The following is a 20,257-nucleotide window of genomic DNA, read 5'->3' on the forward strand; positions in this document are numbered from 1 at the left end:
AATAATTATGATTATTAATATTTAAAACAGTTGAGTAATTTTTTTGTCAGGATTATTTGATCCTGATGCTTTAACTTGACGATAAAGACATTTATAATGTTACAAAAGATTTCTATTTCAGATAAATTGTGTTTTTCCTAACTTTCTATTCATCAAAGAAACCTGAAAAAAAATTCTACTCAGCTGTTTTCAACATAATAATAAATGTTTTTGAGCAGCAAATCAGAATTAGGGATGCACGATATGTATCGGTCGATAACTTGCGCGTTTTGTCAGTAAAGCCGGTTCTGTAATCAGCGGTAAATGCCATCAGGTGCAAGCTTTATCGACCGATTGGTATCGGTGCATCCCTAATCAGAATATTAGAATGAGTGGCATGAAGGATGCATAAAAAAATCAGCTTTGAAATCACAGAAATAAATTCCATTTTAAAATATATTAAAATAGAAAACGGTTAACATTAAATTAAAGTAGAAATATTTCAGACTTGTACTGTTTTTGCTGTACTTTGGATCATATATACGGTATATTGGGTGTTTTATACAAATCTGTAATTATTATTTTCAAGCGTCGATATTCGTGTGAATACTTGTGAATAATAAGCATAACATAATGTATGTCCATAATAATTAATTTGTGTCTTTAGTGTCGAATTAAAGTTTTTTTACAAGCTTTTGTGGTGTGCCTATCTTCTGTTTAGGTCAGCTGAGACCACTATGGAGACCACTACGGTAATCAGGCACAGCATATCCCAATATCCTTTGCTCTCAGAAAATCCTATCTCGCGAGAGTATGGGATCCTCCGAAGAGAGTCTTTTCCTATAGTCTTGTTTTTGTTTTTATTTTGTTTACCGATTAAACGTCGTTTATTTGGCGTCTACTCGCGAGTTAGTAGATTTCACAAAAGTCACTTTGTTTTGTAGAAGAGCTAAAACGTAGATACAGAAGTTGATTTCTTTTGTTCGCAGTTCTTTTTTGTCGCCGGAGATGGGAATGTATCCATAGCGGAGGAAGCAAACCGTATCCAGCTAACTGTCCAAACAAATCTTCGTTTATCCACATATATCGGTTTTCAACAGCTATTTACGCTTAAACATGGGTTCTATATTGAGCAGAAGGATTGCTGGAGTTGAAGACATCGATATTCAAGCCAATTCGGCGTACAGATATCCTCCCAAATCAGGTAAAATCTCACTTGAGAGTAAAGTGTTGACAAACGTTAGCTTCATTACGAAGTCTAATGTAGTGTGTATTTTTATCATGTTTGGTGTCACTCTTATGCTGTCACACTTATTTATGTAAAAAAACATTAAATGTTATTTAATCAATGTCTCATGTTTATGCTTTTTAAATTTACTTTGGCAGTGTTTTAATATGTAGAGAAGATCTAACGTTACTAATTTGATGTCCTCATGAATGCATTACAATCTTCCGGTGTTAACTTTGTCTAATGACCATATCCATTCCAGATAATAATCTCCCTAATGCTCCCATTGCAGGAAATTATTTCACCAGCCATTTCTTCATGGGAGGAGAAAAGTTTGACACACCCCATCCAGAGGGATATCTTTTTGGAGAAAATATGGATTTGAATTTCTTAGGCAACAGGCCTGTGCAGGTGACCACCCAATTGAAACAGCATCAAAACTTTACAAGTTTGACACTATCATCCTTACATGTATGTTTTTGTCTTATTTTCTACAGTTTCCTTATGTGACCCCAGCACCGCATGAGCCTGTGAAGACTCTGAGGAGTTTGGTGAACATCAGGAAGGATTCTTTACGGCTTGTCAGGTATATTGTGAATGTATGGTTTGAAGGGGCTGCTAATGATGCCACAATGTAGAATATATGCTGAAATTTGTTTTTCAATTTGTTTGACAGATATAAGGATGATTCTGACAGCACACCAGAGGATACAGGAGATCCCAGGGTTCTCTACAGTGTTGAATTCTGCTTTGATACTGATGCCAGAGTGGCTGTTACGTTATACTGTCAGGCCTTTGAGGAGTTTGCCAATGGGATGGCAATGTAAGTTTCCACTGAGTAGTACATTAGGTAAAGTTTCTGCAGGTGAATGATGCTAAATCACCATGCTTGTTGTGTACGCTTCTTAAACAGTGGTGGCCAAAATTATTAGAAAACAAGTATTTTTACTAGCGTAAAAATGGTTTTAAGTCAGTTATTTCTATCTCTTGCTGTATTGTGTCAGTAGGAAATATCAGTTTAAATTTCCAAAATCCATTTGGTCATTAATTGTAATAATCCAGTGAGATTTTGTTTGCACAACTAGTTTGACAACAGCCAGTGCTCCACACAGAGATCTGGGCCCATATTCACAAAACATTTTATCTTAGCACTAAGAGTTCTCCTAAATAGCAGTAAAAGTTTTTAGCTAAGAGTTTTCTCTTAAAGGGGTCATCGGCTGCCCATTTTCCACAAGTTTATATGATTCTTTAGGGTCTTAATGAAAAGTCTCTAATATACTTTGGTTAAAAATTCTCAATAGTAGTGTAAAAATCCCTTTTATCTTGTCAAAATCAGCTTTGCAAAATATCAGATCATTTTATGCATGGGCCCTTTAAATGCAAATGAGCTCTGCTCGCACCGCCCCTCTCTGCTGTGGGATTACGAGCTGTAATGTTTACTTTAGCCACATTTAGCTGCATTTAGAAACTTGCCAACAAGCACATTATTAAGAAAGGCCATTTGCAAAGATGCATATGTAAATCGGGATCGGCGCTTTCCTTTTAAAAACGAAAATAACGTTGTCCTCTGCCTCTTAAGCGGCTCAGTTGTCGGGAGTAAATGACTACTGCTGTGTTCATTATTACATCCAAAAACAGAACACCTCAATCGCTCAGTTAGAGTCTTCCTCTGCACCTGTGTCGACACAAAATATTGTAGAGGGTGATATTATGTTGCCATATTCAAATTAAGGTTTAAAAATAAAGATGTTGCCACTAATGTCAATTAGTGTCAATAATTAAACAAGTATATGTTCAGCTAATTGTCTGCCTCTTACATGTGTGCTTCTCATAAACAATTAGCAGATATGCATATAAACAACATTTTAATTGACCGACTAGTATAATCATGGCTGATTGTAAGACATGCAAACGTAAGAGAAAACCCAATTGGGCTTAATAACAGCTTCTTACCCAACCTGTTAATTAAAACAAGGATATAATCAAAGGAAAATTTGGAGTATGGATAATCAAAACCAAAAAAAGATGCATGGGAAACCATGTAAAAAAAAAAAAAAAAAAAAGGAAACCATTGCAATTTTTTTTTTAATATTTTTACTGGTTAAAATAGAAATTGTATTGGTTTTAATGGTAACTGTAATAGTACCACCAATCGCCCACTGAAGCTAAGCAGGGTTGAGCTTGGTCAGTACCTGGATGGGAGACCTCCTGGGGAAACTAGGTTGCTGCTGGAAGAGGTGCTAGTGAGGCCAGCAGGGGGTGCTCACCCTGAGGTCTGTGTGGGTCCTAGCACCCCAGTATAGTGACGGGGACACTATACTGCCAAAAAGCACCGTCCTTGCCTTCGGATGAGACGTTAAACCGAGGTCCTGACTCTCTGTGGTCATTAAAAATCCCAGGATGTCTTTCAAAAAGAGTAGAGGTGTGACCTCGGCATCCTGGCCAAATTTGCCCATTGGCCTCTGACCATCATGGCCTCCGAATCATCCCCATATTCCAATTGGCTTCATCATTCTGTCTCCTCTCCACCAGTAAGCTGGTGTGTGGTGGGCGTTCTGGCGCACTATGGCTGGCGTCGCATCATCCAGGTGGATGCTGCACACTGGTGGTGGATGAGGAGATACCCCTGACACTGTAAAGCGCTTTGAGTGTCTAGAAAAGCGCTATATAAATGTAACGAACGAATTATTACCTGTTAATCTCTACTGATAATTCGTCACCTTCTGTTGGTGGCTTGTTAAAACCTCTAAATCCTAATGGAATATGTCCCCAGTACAGGAAACCATTTATTAATGATTTTAATAGATAAAAGTTGATGGTTTGTAATATTTGTCATGGTATGTGTAGTGGAAACAATGAGAATTTCTGTGATGATTGTTTTGTTTTGTTTTTTCACCAGAGAGGATAGGCCTAATTTGTGATTTGTTCTTAGTGATTTAGGAGTCCTCTTCACTACTCCTAATGTTTCACAGATTTAGGAGCTAGTTATAAATACTCTTAGAGCAAAAATGTCGGATTTACACGCCCATTATTTTTTTAAGATTTTCTCCTTATTTGGCAAGTTATGAGCTACTTTTAGCCTTAAGATGTTTTGTGAATACGCACCCAGATCTTATCATCATCTAGTCCAGGGGTGTCCACCTCCGGTCCTGGAGGGCTGCAGCCCTACAGAGTTTAGGTGCAATTTTAATTAAACACACCTGATCCAACTAGTCAAGTCCTTCAGGTTTAATTTAAAAATAGCATAGTATGTGTGTGTGTTGAAACAGGGTTGGAACAAAACTCTGCAGGGCTGCGGCCCTACAGGAACTGAGTTTGACACCCCTGATCTAGTCTGTCTGGAATGACATGAAGAAACAGAACAAACTGAGACTGACTAAATCCAGACAAAACTGTGGCAAGATGTCTCCAAGATGTTTTAAGAAACCTACCTGCAAAGCTACAGTACTGTTAAAAGGTTTAGCCACTTGTTTAAAAATGCTGTAAAATGAGGATGCTGTCAAAAATAATGTCATAAATAGATTTTCTTTATCAATTAACTTTTGTTAACTAAATTAAATCAACATTTGGTGTGACCATCTTTCGCGTTTAAAGCAGCTTTTGCCCTAGGTGCACTGGCACATAGTTTTTCAGGTGGCTTTGGAGTAGGTCTCTTGACAATCTTCTCGATTTAGTATGTCTCAGTTTGTTGTTTCTTCATGTCGTTCCAGACAGAATGGATGACGATGAGACCAAATCTATTTGTGGAGTACTGGCTGTTGTCAGACTCGTGCAAACAAAAATCTCTCTGGATTATTACAATTGATGGCAAAATGAATGTTTGGAAATGTAAACTGATATTTTCTACTGACACACTAAAGCGGAAGATAGAAATAACTGACCATTTTTTAGCTGGTGAAAATACTAGTGTTCTAATAATGTTGGCCACCATTGTAGAGGAAAAGGATTAGATGATAATTAGAAGTTTTGTGTGATTGATAGTCGCACTTGAGCCATTTGAGCCCAAAGAAACACAACCTCTCTTGGCAACTTAATTAATTCCTTGGAAACAGAGGTAGAATTAGCACTCGTTCTTAGGCCCTTTACATTGCTCACTGTGTTTTAATGCACATTACTAGTAATTGACACCCTCAGGTATGTTGTTTGTGATATTCACTACCATTTTCTTTTTAAAGATACAGCCCCAAGAGCCCTTCAATGGTGTCTGAGACGGTCCATTATAAGAGAGGGATAAATCAGCAATTTTCTCTGCCATCCTTCAAGATTGATTTCACCAAATGGAAGCCTGAAGAGGTCTGATTATCCAAGATTACATTTCTTTAGACACTTAGAGAATCAGTCTCATGTGCTGTGATGACTTTTATAAAAAGAACAACGTTTATAATTGTGAATAGTTAGGTGTCATGTATTTTTAGAATTAAACATTGAAATATTTCTGTAGCTGAACTTTGATCTGGACAAAGGCGTTTTCCCTTTGGTGATCCAAGCAATTGTGGATGATGGAGATGGTTGGTGAAAAATTGATCATTAAAAATATTATTGGTTATGTAATACCATTATATACTGTTGTCTTACAAAACACTGTTTTCTTGTTACAGATGTCACCGGGCATGCACATGTTCTCTTGGCAGCTTTCGAAAGGGTGTGTATTTCTTGCGATTCGTTTTATGCTCAAGAATGTCAGCTGAAAGCTTGCAAGCATTCGGTTATGTTTTGTAACACTGAATAACATTGAGTAATTCATTAACCAGGCAGGATTTTATAGTGGCAAGATAGTTTGAGATTCATGGTTCACATGATCATGGACAACCTGGAATGTGGGTTTGAAATAGGCTCTCAAAAGTCATAGTCAAACATTTATTGGTCAAAAAGAGTAAGAACCCTGGAAATTGTTTTGTAGCCAATGTAGAAAATGAAAGTAGACAGAAATAACATTATTTAAATAACATTATTACAAAGAACAAAAGCATCATGAAGTTTCATACACTACCAGTCAAAAGTTTTTGAACAGAAGGATTTTTATTGTTTTTCATAAAAGTCTCTTCAGTCTCCATTTATTTGATCCAACGTACAGCAAAAACAGTAAAATTCTGAAATATTTTTACTATTTAAAATAACTGTTTTCTATTTTAATATATTATAAAATGTAATTTATTCCTGTGATTTCAAAGCTAAATTTTTAGCATCAATACTCCAGTCACATGATCCTTCAGATATATTCTTCTTGTATTCTGATTTGCTGCTCGAAAAACATTTATTATTATTATTATGTTGAAAACAGCTAAGTAGAATTTGTTCAGGTTTCTTTAATGAACAGCAAGTTCAGAAGAACAGCATTTATCTGAAATAGAAATATTTTGTAACATTATAAATGTCTTTATCATCACCTTTGATCAATTTAAAGCATCCTTGCTAAATAAAAGTATTAATTTCAATAATTTCTTTCCCAAAAATTATACTGACTCCAAACCTTTAAATGGTATTGTGTATAATGTTAAAAAGATTTTTATTCCAGATAAATGCTGATCTTTGGATCTTTCTATTTATCAACAAGTCCTGAAAAAGTGTACTTAACTGTTTTAGTTAAGTGTGTTTGCAAATCAGCATATTAGAATGATTTCTGTAGGATAAATTGATATTGAAGACCGTAGTAATGATGCTTAAAATGTTTACTTTGATCACAGGAATAAATTACATTTTAAAATATATTTAAAGTAAAAATACTTAAATTGTACTGTTTTTGCTGTGCTTCGGATAAAATAAATGCAGGCTTGGTGAACAGAAGAGACTTCTTTAAAAACATTAAAAATCTTACTGTTCAAAATCTTTCGACTGGTATTGTTTTTAACACAGGAGAATCAGATTAATACATCAAGAAATGTTTAAAAGTAATGCATTGATCTGTTTTAATTGATTTAGGAACTATAAAGTACTGCTTTTAACTCATTTAAAAATAGCTTTCATTCATTTTTAATGGCTCTTCTAATATAATTATGATGTTAAATGTTGTCTTTAAGGAGAAGAGGCGAAGGAGTTAAAAAATAAAACAGTATTTTTCCATGTTAAGAATGGAAATACACAGATTTCTTCACTAGCCATTTCCCAACAAAATACAAGTGTGCATTTGATCTCTCACATTCTCAGTGCTCAAAAACTTTTGCCTTACCAGCTTGTTCTGTTGTTTTTATAATAGTAAATATTAAAATATATAGTACTATATATATATATATTCCCTTACAGCATGTTGATGGCAGTTTCTCAGTGAAGCCTTTGAAACAAAAGCAAATCGTAAGTATCTTTGTGGCTCATTTTTATATGTAACGGTCTGAAATATGTCCCTTGAAGCAATCAAAGCTCATTTTCCTGTGTATTTGTGATTGTAGCCGTTTCTTGATTGAATCCCTCATTAAACAGACAGATTGAAAGCTTTGATCCATCCACACTCGTGCATGCTTATCCACTCCACGTGTGTGGAAGCAGTAATCAGGCCATGTCACTTCATGAAAAAGATAATGAGCATTTTGATCTTTGCTGAGATTTACGCATTGCGTGCTCATCCTTTAGGTGGACCGTGTGAGCTATCTGCTGCAGGAGATTTATGGCATTGAAAACCGGAACAATCAGGAGACAAAGGTAAATCATGTCACTACGCCAGAGAATTTAGGCCAAATGAGATGTGACGTGCACAAGTGGTAATACAATATCCATCCTGCCTTTTTGTGTCTCTGATTTCATGTACTGTTTCACAGTGTTTTGTTTTGTCTTCTCTCTTCAGTCCACAGAGGATGAGAACAGTGACAACAGCAGCGAGTGTGTGGTTTGTTTATCAGACCTGCGTGACACGCTCATTCTCCCTTGCAGGCACCTGTGTCTGTGCAATGCCTGTGCTGACACACTGCGTTACCAGGCCAACAACTGCCCTATCTGCAGACTGCGTAAGTGCTAATTAATCAACGCCTGAGCTCCCCGTATTGTTCCTCTATTATTATTCAGATTTGTTCTGCTAAATGAGCTGAATCTTTAAAGTGGGTATGGCCGTAAAGATAAAAGGCTGAGTGATGATTTTTTTAATCCAATATGTACTGATTTGCCATTCTGCTTTTATTACCCTTTTTATTGTTCTAAGTGATGAATAGTCACTAGTGCATCACTGATCACTCATCCAATGCAGATCATGTGACTGTTGAAGAACAGTGCCATCTGCTGGGGATGTCATATAATAATGATTATTTGATTTAGTATTATTTTCTATATGTGACCCTGGACCACAAAACCAGCCTTAAAGGAGTCGTTCACTTTCAGAACAAAAATTTACAGATAATTTACTCTACCCCTTGTCATCCAAGATGTTCATGTCTTTCTTTCTTCAGTCGTAAGGTTTTTTGAGGAAAACATTTCAGGATTTCTCTCCATATAATGGACTTCTATGCTGCACCTGAGTTTGAACTTCCAAAACGCAGCTTCAAATGGCTCTAAACAATCCCAGCCGAGGAAAGAAGGGTCTTATCTAGCGAAACGATTGGTTATTTTCTAAAAAAGAAATTACAATTTATATACTTTTTAACGTCAAATGCTTGTCCGGCTTTGTGTGTACTCTGTGTAGAGATTAAAAAGTATATAAACTGTAAATGTTTTTAGAAAATAACTGATTGTTTCGCTAGATAAGACTCTTCTTCATCGGCTGGGATCATCTACAGCAGCGGTTCCCAATTCCAGTCCTCGCGCCCCACCGCTCTGCACATTTTGCATGTCTCTCTTAGTTAACACACCTGATTCAGATAACCAGCTCATTAGAAGTGTGGTCCGTGCAGGAACTGCGATCCGATTGACATGGTCCCTGCAAAGTGTTCATTGCTCCCTAAGCGGGGGAAATCTGTTTACTATACTTCGAAACATTCATTCACATATTTGCGCTACCACCGCATGTAGCGTCTTCACACACAGATGAAACTTACTAGAGAAGTGTGACATAAGTGCATCTGTAAATAAATGCATTTTAAATTTACATCTCGCACGCTTTAATGACCTTCAAATGGAACACATACGCTCGCTTCGAACTAATGAATAATGGCGGAATATCCTGTGATGTCCACTTGGAAGGGTAGTAACGTTGGAATAGAACAAACGTCGGAAGCGATGCGTGAAACACACAAAATGTGCAGAGCGGTGGGTCGCGAGGACTGGAATTGGGAACCGCTGCATTTAAACTGCATTTTGGAAGTTCGAACTCTGGGGCACCATAGAAGTCCATTATATGGAGAGAAATCCTGAAATGTTTTCCTCAAAAAACATAATTTCCTTACGACTGAAGGAAGAAAGACAAGGGGGTGAGTACATTATCTGTAATTTTTTGTTCTGAAAGTGAACTACTCCTTTAAGTAGCACGAGTATATTTGTAGCAAATAGCCAAAAATACATTGTATAAATTATCAATTTTTCTTTTATGCCAAAAATCATTAGGTTATTAAGTAAAGATCATGTTCAGATTCCAGATTTTGAAATGGTTGTATCTCGAACAAATATTGTCAAATCCTAACCTAACCATATATCAATGGAAAGCTTATTTATTTAATTACAGATTTCAGCTGATGTATAAAACTCAATAAAAAGACCCTTATGACTGGTTTTGTGGTCTAGGGTCACATATGTGAAATAATAGACATCAGCTCATTTTTAGTGGATTTATTTGGATTACAAAACACATTTTAAGGTTGTTGTTTTTTTTTAGAAACATTTATGAAAAGAACACATTTCCTTGCTGTAGTTCAACCATTTTGCTTTAAATGAACAAAATTTAGATGAGTTTGTTTGTTCATCGGAACAAATTTGGAGAAATTTAGCATTACATCACTCTTTGATATGAGAGGACAACAAGGAATAGATTTTTCACTGGAGAAAACATTATTATTAAAGGGATAGTTTGCCCAAAAACGAAAAATCTGTCATTAATTACTCACCCTCATGTTGTTCCAAACCCGTAAGACCATTCATCTTTTAAAGACAAATTAAGATATTTTCAACTATTAAGATTATTCAAACTATGCCAAGCTAAACACAGTTTTCCATTCTATGGCACCTTTAAATAAATTAATACTTATACGCTTTTTAATCACAAATGCTCATCTTATCTACCTCTGCACTCTGGTTCAAGGTAGTACGGTAGAGTATGTCTCAAAACTCCCGTCTTATGTTCTCCTCCAACTTCAAAATTGTCCTAATTTTTGGTAAAGAACGTTTGATCTTCCTTGTACATTCACTTTATAAACACTTGGTCGATACTTCTGCAGTGATGTAGGACAATTTGAAAGTTGGAGGAGAAAATGAGATGGGAGTTTTTCAACATACCCTAACTGTCTTGAACCGAAAGTATGCGCATTGCAGAGCTAGACATAAGGAGTATTTGTGGGTAATAAGTGTATGAAAATAAATTTATTTAATGACCGATCGTTTTGCTAGATAAGACCCTTATTACTTGGATGGGATCATTTAGAGCCCTTTGAAGCTGCATTTAAACTGCATTTTGGAAGTTCACACCCGCAGGCACCATAGAAGTCCATTATATGGAGAGAAAAGCTAAAATGTTTTCCTCAAAAAAAAATTATTTCTTTATGACTGAAGAAAGAAAGACATGAACATCTTGAGTGACAAGGGGTGAGTAAATTATCTGTAAAATGTTCTTCTGGAAATGAACTAATCTTTTAATTGATGGACTGGAGTCGTGTCAATTACTTGTGGATTACTTGAATGTTTTTATCAGCTGTTTGAACTCTCATTCTGACGGCACCCATTCACTGCAGAGGATCCATTGGTGTGCTAAATTTCTCCAAATTTGTTCTGATGAAAAAACAAACTCATCTACATCTTAGGTGGCCTGAGAGTGTGTACATTTTCAGCGAGTCTTTATTTTTGTGTGTGCTGTTTCTTAAAGGAGAAACATGCTAAAAAGAAAGTATGTACAACAGGACTGCATTTGGCCAAGCTTTTGTGTACTTGCGTAAAATGTTTCTGCCCTATAGAATGTCTTCACTGAGAGAATACACTGATTTTGCTTCAACAGTAAGACCAGCTGTGCAAATATTTACCCCCTTTTTTGTAGCCAAATGAATTTGGTAACTTTTAAGCTGCAGTGTGAAAATGCAGCACCTGTGTTTGTTTATGCATAGTGCACTTGTTTGTATCCCTTTTCCCCACCTGACCTTTCTTTCTCTTCTCACTCCCCCAGCATTCAGAGCCCTGCTCCAGATTCGAGCCGTGAGGAAGAAAACAGCTGCCACTCTCTCACCAGTTTCCTTTAGCCCAGTGCTGTCCCAGAGCTCTGACCATACTGAGCATTCGGTAAAGTTCACACTCGCCCTTCATCCTGTATTCCAGTTCATTAATACATCATGGATCCTTTTCCACTGTGTTGCAACAGTAGTATTGATTTTGTCCAGTGGAATCGTGCTTCGCATTTGACTCCAGTACAGTTATGGTATTTCAGGTTTTCAGTGGTGTATAACCTTTTCATTTCAAACATCCAATATATTGGAAAAATTACTAAAAAAAAAAAAAAATTTCGTCTCACCATGTATGCATTTATTTGATGTAAAAACAGTAATATTCTGAAATATTATTGCAGTTTAAAATAACTGTTTTCTGTTTGAATATTTGAAAATGTGTATGCCAAACATGATTCAACATAACTCTCAAAACATAAGACAGCGACATTGAAATTTACTAACAACACTTGTTTTTCCTGTTGAATCTCAGAATGCTGACAACATCCCTCCTGGCTATGAGCCCATCTCACTGCTGGAAGCCCTGAATGGGGTGCAACCCGTGTCCCCTTCAATCCCATCAGCACCTCTTTATGAGGAAATCCAGTTTTCTGGTGAGATGGGTGATCCCCTTAACCTGACAGGACGGCAGCAGAGTGCAGATACCACATCGATGAAGGGTAAAGGTAGCAAGTCACCAGATGGGTAAGTCAAAATTGTGAAAACACTCACTCTGAAAATGCTCAAATAAAGCCTTTTTTTCAGTAATGTGTGTCCTGTTTCCAGGTCTATACGTTCTCCCTCATCCCCAATACAGGAGGAGGAAGATGAGGAGAGGATGTCAGAGCTCTCTGATGCCCAGCCTCTGTCTGTTCTGCCTTGTAGTCTCAGCCCCACTGAGGTCAGCCACTATCAATATCTTTCCTGTGAAATGATGCCCACTGGCAAAGCCAGTAATCGGTGACACTTTATTTTAGGGTGACATAATTAAGCATTACACGTAGTAACTATCCACTTTTTTCTTTAACTTGGAAGTAAGCCTATGTGTGAGACTTCAGGTTTGTTATCCGCTATAGGGAAATAAAGAGAAGAATAACAACATGCAGTAAACAGTGAAACTGTTTGCACTAAACACTTGTGTATTTGTATTGAATATTACCATAAAAAACCTGTAAGAGACAATAATTTGCAATATTAAGAAGCAAAACAAACAGTTTTGTACAGCTAAGAATAGCTGGACACGGATGAGATGCATAAAAAATCCCTATGATTTCTGCAGTGCAGAAAATGCAGGCGGAATTGCGGGATCCAGTCGTAAAAACAGAATTTACTGTGTAACGCGGAATGTCACGGAATGTGCCAAATTTTCGATAGATAAATCAAAAGGGCAGTACACTTAAATCAAAATGTGATGTGGAGTAGTGTCTGGAATATTAAGCCACAAATCTACTAATTAAATATGAATCCTGCATGCTCTGTTTAGGGATGTAATGAATTATCAATATCGTGGTATCGCGATAGCAAAACTGTCTAAAAATATATTTAAACTTCTTATTCTAACATGAAAGGTGTTTAAAGTTGTGTTTTGGGCCATTATGCTTTGGCACAGTATCTGTCCAATGAACTAAATCCGAAAGCGCAATATGGCTTAATCCCTTCATCAAGTTTGTTTTCGCTGTGCATTTCAAAGTGAAGCACAAAATTCTTTGAGAAAAACTATCATCATATCAAACAAACAGAAGCTTAAAGGTCTTAACAGCAACAAATCTAAATAAAAATTTGATTTGGCTTGATGAAACTGTGATAGAAATGTATTGCTTATAGTAGTACTACTACTATCAATAAAATTGTTGTTAAATTTCTAAAGTAATGTTTACAAAAAAAATAAAAATAAATAAATATATATATACAGTTGCAATCGAAATTATTCAACCCCCTTGACATGCAAGACATTTTGTTCCAGATAATTTGTTTTTCTAAAAACAAATCTACAAAGGCATTAGGACACTCTTAGATAAAGTATTTTAATACACATTTGAGTTATTCTCAGAACACAAATTGATAAATAATGGGGAAAAAAAACAAATTGGCTCTAAACGTTCATGTTCAAAATTATTCAACCCCCAAAAGTAAAATTTGGTGCAGAATCTTTTATTATTTAAAACCACCAATAAACGCTGTTTGAAAGTGTTTAGAAGCGTTGATCACCTCTCTACTGCAATCTTGGACCATTCCTCGGCTGAAAAAGCTTTTAGATCACGGATAATCTTTGGTTTTCACTTTGCCACTGCTTTCTTCAAATTCGACCAAATATTTTCAATGAGAATTAAATCTGGAGACTGAACAGGCCACTCAAGAACATTCTGTGACTGATCCCTGAACCAAGCATAAGTAGATTTGGATGTTTACTTTGGGATGATTGTCCTGCAGGAAAGTCCATTGATCATCATCTTCGGTCTTTGCACCAAAGGCATCACAATTCTTGGCAAAATGGCCTGATACTTCAAAAAATCCATGGTTTCCTTCATACAGTCATGTTTTCCACTTCATGCTACAGTAAAACAACCCCATAATTGGATCAGCTCACCTCCATGTTTGACCATGGAGATAGTGTTCTTCTGCTCATTAGTTTTCTCTTTTTCGCACAAGACAGTCCGCTGATCTATACGTCCAAAAAGTTCTAGTTTGGTCACATCACTCCATAAAACATTCTTCCAGAACTCCACAGGTCTATCCAAATAAATTTTAGCATATTCAAGCTGACCTTTTTGTTCTTCTTGATCAAGAATGGTATTCGCCAAGATGCCCCAACATGAAAGCCATGCTTGTCCTATGTTCATCTTCTACTCTAGAATTAAATATTTTTCGGGTCATCTCGCAAGTCTTTGGCTGTACATTTGCTCTGATAGGACATTTTATGATATTGTGCATTTTTGGTTCAACACCCTCAAAGGTTTTCTGGTACAACACACTTTAAACTAAGGAATAAGGCTTTTAATGTCTTAGAAATCTTCACGTAGCCTTAGACTTACTAATACAATAAAACTATTTCTTCTCTATAGCTTTTGTGAAAGCTCCGTTGACTTTACCATATTTGTTACTCAACTTCAGCACATGCATGGGATAGATGTATAGATGTGTAACATCTCAAGCTGATTCAGTTTTTTTAATAGTTTATAAAGCCTTTGTGTTGTGTTTTCAGGATAATTTTGTTCCCTACCACAAAAATAAATGACTTAAAATGGCAATGTTGAATAGGGGTTGAATAATTCTCACATAGCTGTGTTATTAAAAAATCCTAGAACTCAAACACATTACATTATATATTGACATTGTCACTTTTAATATGGCAGTAAACTGTTGTAGATGCATTTTTTTATAAAGTCCTGAAACTTCAGACAAGCTTTTATTTGTAAAGTACTGCAGTCTCTGGGGGGTTGAATAATTTTGATTGCAACTGTGTGTATGTATGTATGTAATATATGTATGTATGTATGTATGTTTAGCAGAAAAATGTAAATGCACAACACAGTTTTTCTGGGAAAATAAATAAATTAATACACATTTTTTAAATAAAATCAGTTCATTAGAAATGTGTTTTATTATTAAAATTTCATGAAACCATTAAAATGGAATTAAGAAAATTAATGCAAAACAGAATTTGTAAAAAAAAAAAAAAAAAAAAACGTATTTGAGAGATGTTAAGCTGTTAAATGTACATTTTATGATTTCAATTAATTAGACTTGCTTTTTGATTAATAACATTTCTAGAAATAATTAAAATGGACAAAACAGAATTTGGAAATAAATTAAATGGAATTTTGGGGAAAAATAAAAATTCTACCTATGGTATATGTAGTAGTAAGTCATTAATATTACTTAGTACTGTGTAATTACACTAACAATGTCACATTAAAATAATGTGTAAACCATTGAGCAAATGGCTTTTCAGCAAGCAGGAACTACTACAGTTTTTCTACTCTTTGTCATGAAATGAGCTGTGTGCATGTCTGAGGGGTAAATTCTGTACAATAGTTTCCTAACAAATGTCTTTCCTGTAAACGTTCATTATGCTTGTGTGTGACTCATGGCATGGATGACTGTGTAATTCCATGCATTAGTTTGCATAGATGTGTAGGTTTTACCTGGTTGCACGCGACTGATAAGGAAATGCAAACCAGCAAACAACCTATACGGTTGTGTCTGTTTATCGTTTCCCACAACCTGTAAAAAAACGGCTCATTGTAGTTTATTTTCCAACAGGCCACAGCAGAGGGTGTGTCCACCAAATCTGGCTTCCCAAATTCAGGTTAGCAAACTTGATGTGCAAATCAACATTAAAATGAAGCATTGATGTCAGTGGCCAGCGGCCATAAAAGAATATATTATGTAATATACACACTGCATGATATAAAATATATATAATATGAATATTCTGACTAACTTGCATCCTCTCAGGCTTTGATTGTGATACTGCTCTGTGCCAGTGATAGTGAACAAATCATCTTAATCATGTCATGTTGGCAGGATCAGAGAGCAGATCGCTGGGTGTGTCTGTGAGTGAAATCCTACAGGACTGCCACAGCGAACGCAGCAGCCTGAGCCGGACAGAAAGTGACCCCTCGGCGGATCTGGCTCTGCCTGGTAAGCCGCTAACACACACTCAGTTTGCCACAATCCTGACGCCCATGAATTCTGCCAAAACTCCTTAAATAGGAATAATTCCTTTGAGTCCTTTTCCAAGGGTGGGATGTCTTTTACGCCCTGATAAACCTTTGTACTGTTGACTTTGAGAAAATGCAAAAGAGCAAAGTTGGAGCAAGCAAATTTTTCAGCATGTTTGGCAGAACTGATGCTGTGCTGTGTGAACCTTCTCTGTTATTGCTGCATCCTTGCTCAGCAGTTTCTTCCAGTAAAGCTTCTCTTTAAATACATTTTTCAGTCTAAAAGCATTTTTACTGTTCTCTTAGCATATGTTATATGCCTTCTATATACTAGAAACAAAAAAGTACAACATTAAGACGTTCTTAATTGGGGTGTAAATATTTGCTCTGATAATCCGATAATGAAATCTGATATCAATTCTATACATTTTTAATTTAATAAATGTTTGAGATCTAAATTTGATTGGATTAATGTTATGTTGTTTTATGATGCAAGCCAGTTTTATAATTTAGTATAATTTAGTAGAAAAACAAATGGTTATTATAGTATTTAGTACATTTAGTAAAAATGTAAATTTAAATGTATCAGATTGGTAAATTCGATAATAAAAATGCTTAATGTATTGTTTTTGACATGTAACTAAGAGAAATATCTTGTTTTACTATAGTCCATTTTTACCACATCAGAAAAACTTTTTGAATGCTTTGTTCAGTCATAATTATAACAAAAAAGTCAAAACTATGAGATGCGCTACCAGTCAAAAGTTTTTTTAATGTTTTTTTAAAGAATTCTCTTCTGCTCACCAAGCCTGCATTTATTTGATCCAAAAACAGCAGACTTTTGGAATATTTTTACAATTTAAATAACTGTTTTCTATTTGAATATGTAATTTATTCCTGTGATTGATTTATTTATTTAAGCTGAATTTTTAGCATTATTACTTCAGTCACATGATCCTTCAGAAATCATTCTAAATTCTAATTTGCTGCTCAAAAAACATTATTATTATTATTATTATTATTATTATGTTGAAAAGCAGAGTTTCAGGTTTCTTTGACGATTAGAAAGCTCAGAAGAACAGCATTTATCTGAAATAGAAATCTTTTGGAACATTATAAATGTCTTTATCATCACTTTTGATCAATTTTAAAGTATCTTTGCTAAATAAAAGTATTAATTTATATAATTTCTACAAGCTTTTGTTTTGAATGGTATAGTATATAATGTTACAATAGATTTTTATTTCAGATAAATGCGGATCTTTGGATCTTTCTATTCATCAAAGAATCCTGAACAAATGTACTCAAGTGTTTTACATATTGATAATAATAATAAATGCTTAAACAGGAAATCAGCATATTAGAATGATTTCTGAAGGATCATGTGACACTAAAGACTGGAGTAGTGATTTAAAAATGTAGCTTTGAACAGCAATAAATTACATTTGAAAATATATTCAAAATTTTATTAGTAAAAATATTTTAAAATTGTACTGTTTTTGCTGTACTTCGAATCAAATAAATCCAGGCTTGGTGACTTCTTCAAAAAAAACAAAACATTAAAAATCTTACTGTTCAAAAATGTTTGACTGGTAGTGTACTAAGTCATTATTACAAATCAAAGTTATAAAATACTAGGTCATTACGACAAAAAATGGACTTGTGTTAATCTCGAATTCAACTTTTAATCTCAAAATTATGATTTAGTATCTCTTATGATTTACCAAAGCAATATATTGTGGTGCAAATGGACTTCCACACTGGTTCTGTGTGTCTGATGCATGTCTAATGCTGTGCTGTCTCCTAACCCTCTCTCTTTCTTACTCTAACTCGCCTTGCTCTTAACACAAATAGCATCTGAGTCATGGTCCACTGCTGTAGAAGAATGTTGACTCTGGTAGGTCACCAATGTCATGAATATTTCTTTCTTTTTACTGATTTTCCATATTTCTACCAGTTGCTTTGTAGGAGTCAGTTCATAATAGTTCTAAGTAAGTCACATGCAAACAAGTTTAGACACACCCTTTAACACTGTTCATGATAGAGACTTATTCGTAATCTGGTCCTACTCAAACATTTTAAAACTGTTGGTCCAATTGGCCTGCAAAACAATTTTTAAGCACTTTTAATTAAAAGATCATGAGAGAAATATATTGTCAAATATGTCCTTAAAGTAAAAATACTCACTCCACCTGTCTTCACTCTTCCTCAGGGTCATCAGAGTCCATAGAAAGCCTGAAGAGTCAGAGCACCAGCAGCTCCAGTCAGCCCCTGCTCTGCCTCCCCAGCACCCTGCGCATGGAAGATGAGCGGCTCACTTCATAAACGCCCCCTTGCTGTGAACCCCGCTGTTTCAATCTACTCCGCAAATCAAACTGTTTCCATTCCTGCACACTGCTGTTTGAATTCTAACTCTGTCTCAATTAAGACAATTACTTCCTGAGTACCACAATCAATGTTGTGTATTAAAAATTCCAAGACATTTCACTGTGTAAAAGAAACCCTGCACAGAAATCTAACACTCTATCTTTAGGAAAACTTTAAGAAGAATCATTTATAAGACGGTCATAGCTTTGAGATTTCCGAAATTTTGAAAGAAATTATTTTAATGGATGCTTAGTCTCTGAAGTATGCAGCCTAATGGTGATTTATGATTCTGTACTTGTTATTGTTTTTTTTTTTATATATATATCTATAATCAGCAAATGAACACTAAGTGCATCAGATTGCAGTTATGATACGGACGCATAGTATAATCAGTTATCCAGTTGAAGTAATCATCTACGTCTGTATCTTGTATATTTGTTTTGTGCCTTACAGTACCGTGTGGCTGTCCCTTCGTCCTCCCGTTGAAACATACAAAGTGGGAAGGTGTAGCACTTTTTGAAGCTTTAATGAGTAGTTTATAGAGGGATCTGCCATCATTTACAGCAACATATCTGATGCTTTTTAGTGAATTCACTGCTGCTTATCTGTGTCAGGCACCTTTAAAAGTTATGTATATTTGTATGTAGTCAAATTGTTTTATCATAAAGTGTTGTGCACAAATATGAGTCGCTGTGGTTATTTACGTTAAGGCATAAATTATATGGTGCATTTCTGGGATTCAGTAATATTTCAGTCCCTCAGAGTTTCTAAAGCTGTGGTTCACCAACATTAATCATTCAAAGCTTTTCACAATACTTTGGTATGCCCACTGTAATATAAAAACAATTTTTATAATATATTTTTTTTGCGTAACAGTATCTTACATCTATCTTAAACCAAGCATTTTGTCATTGTCTCTAAGGTGTCTCTTGTACTTAGAAAATGATTAACAAAATGTGCAGAGTGTCTTTTACTTTTGGCAATAATGTAAGCATTTATTTGTGTTCCTTGTTTTGTGAAGAATATTGTTCTAAAAATACAATAGTGGTGCAGAAAATGGTTAGTAGTATTATACTTTATATTTTTGTGGCATCTCATAGTCAGAGAGGGTACTGTCAACCTTAACAACTCAACTCTGTCACATAAAATTAAGATTGAAAATGATTATTTTTCAACATTTTATTTTTATTCCATAAGTATATGCAATGTACTTATTTTATTGCTGCCATATATGGCCTACTCCCATAACTACATGAGGAGCAGTGACCATTTTGAGTGAAAAACATCAACCCCATCACAAATATATCTATTGTTACGGGGTTGTGACAGGGTATTTACTTCATATTTACTTAATTTATTCATAAGCTTAATTAAAAAATATCTAAAAATCATGGTTTCAGTAAATATACTTACCAACATCATAGCAATTCATATATTTGTTATAGAAATTTTGATGTAATATGTCCACTTAAACTTCAGAATCAGAAATTACACCCACATTTGCAGCAGAAAGGCAGAATGCAGATATGTTGACCCAGAAATAAGGGGACAATATGGGAGAAACGAAAACAAAAATTAAAAAGGCAATCTACTGTATTCCCCTTCAATTGTTGTACAGACTTCAACCCAGTCACACTTTGTCGCATTGATGTTTTTGGAAAAATATAGGTAAATAAATTAAAAATAAAAGCATTTGTTGCTGATTTTTATCTGACATGTTAAGGACTAAAACAACAAAATTGTGGTTTTAGAAACATCTAAAT

At 35.2% G+C, this 20,257-nt stretch overlaps 1 protein-coding gene across 2 annotated transcripts; it reads left to right on the forward strand.

The window, feature by feature from the left end:
- Window positions 1-790: 790 nt before the first annotated feature.
- mgrn1a (mahogunin, ring finger 1a) lies at window positions 791-19,177 on the forward strand. 2 transcript variants are annotated; one of them, XM_073828586.1, is made up of 17 exons: window positions 791-1,183; window positions 1,500-1,618; window positions 1,705-1,793; window positions 1,884-2,030; window positions 5,383-5,500; window positions 5,649-5,715; window positions 5,806-5,849; window positions 7,448-7,495; window positions 7,772-7,840; window positions 7,983-8,142; window positions 11,430-11,542; window positions 11,957-12,168; window positions 12,250-12,364; window positions 15,727-15,772; window positions 15,991-16,107; window positions 17,982-18,024; window positions 18,340-18,479. In XM_073828586.1, the coding sequence occupies exons 1-16, from the start codon at window positions 1,096-1,098 to the stop codon at window positions 18,017-18,019; spliced, it is 1,590 nt and encodes a 529-aa protein (XP_073684687.1). In that variant the 5' UTR covers window positions 791-1,095; the 3' UTR covers window positions 18,020-18,024; window positions 18,340-18,479. The 2 variants fall into 2 exon arrangements, with proteins under 2 accessions (XP_073684687.1, XP_073684686.1); XM_073828585.1 differs by lacking the exon at window positions 17,982-18,024 and having other exon boundaries at window positions 18,340-19,177.
- The last annotated feature ends 1,080 nt before the right edge of the window (window positions 19,178-20,257 follow it).

The sequence above is a fragment of the Garra rufa genome, chromosome 22 (assembly GCF_049309525.1).
Source record: "Garra rufa chromosome 22, GarRuf1.0, whole genome shotgun sequence".
NCBI lineage: Eukaryota > Metazoa > Chordata > Actinopteri > Cypriniformes > Cyprinidae > Garra > Garra rufa.

What these genes read in the sequence shown, in the direction of transcription:
- mgrn1a (XM_073828585.1), top strand. Translation starts at nt 1,096, where the DNA reads ATGGGTTCTATATTGAGCAGAAGGATTGCTGGAGTTGAAGACATCGAT. An exon ending in TTTGCCAATGGGATGGCAAT is followed by an intron (nt 2,031 to 5,382) that starts GTAAGTTTCCAC and finishes TTCTTTTTAAAG; the next exon opens with ATACAGCCCCAAGAGCCCTT. An exon ending in GGTAGCAAGTCACCAGATGG is followed by an intron (nt 12,169 to 12,249) that starts GTAAGTCAAAAT and finishes TCCTGTTTCCAG; the next exon opens with GTCTATACGTTCTCCCTCAT.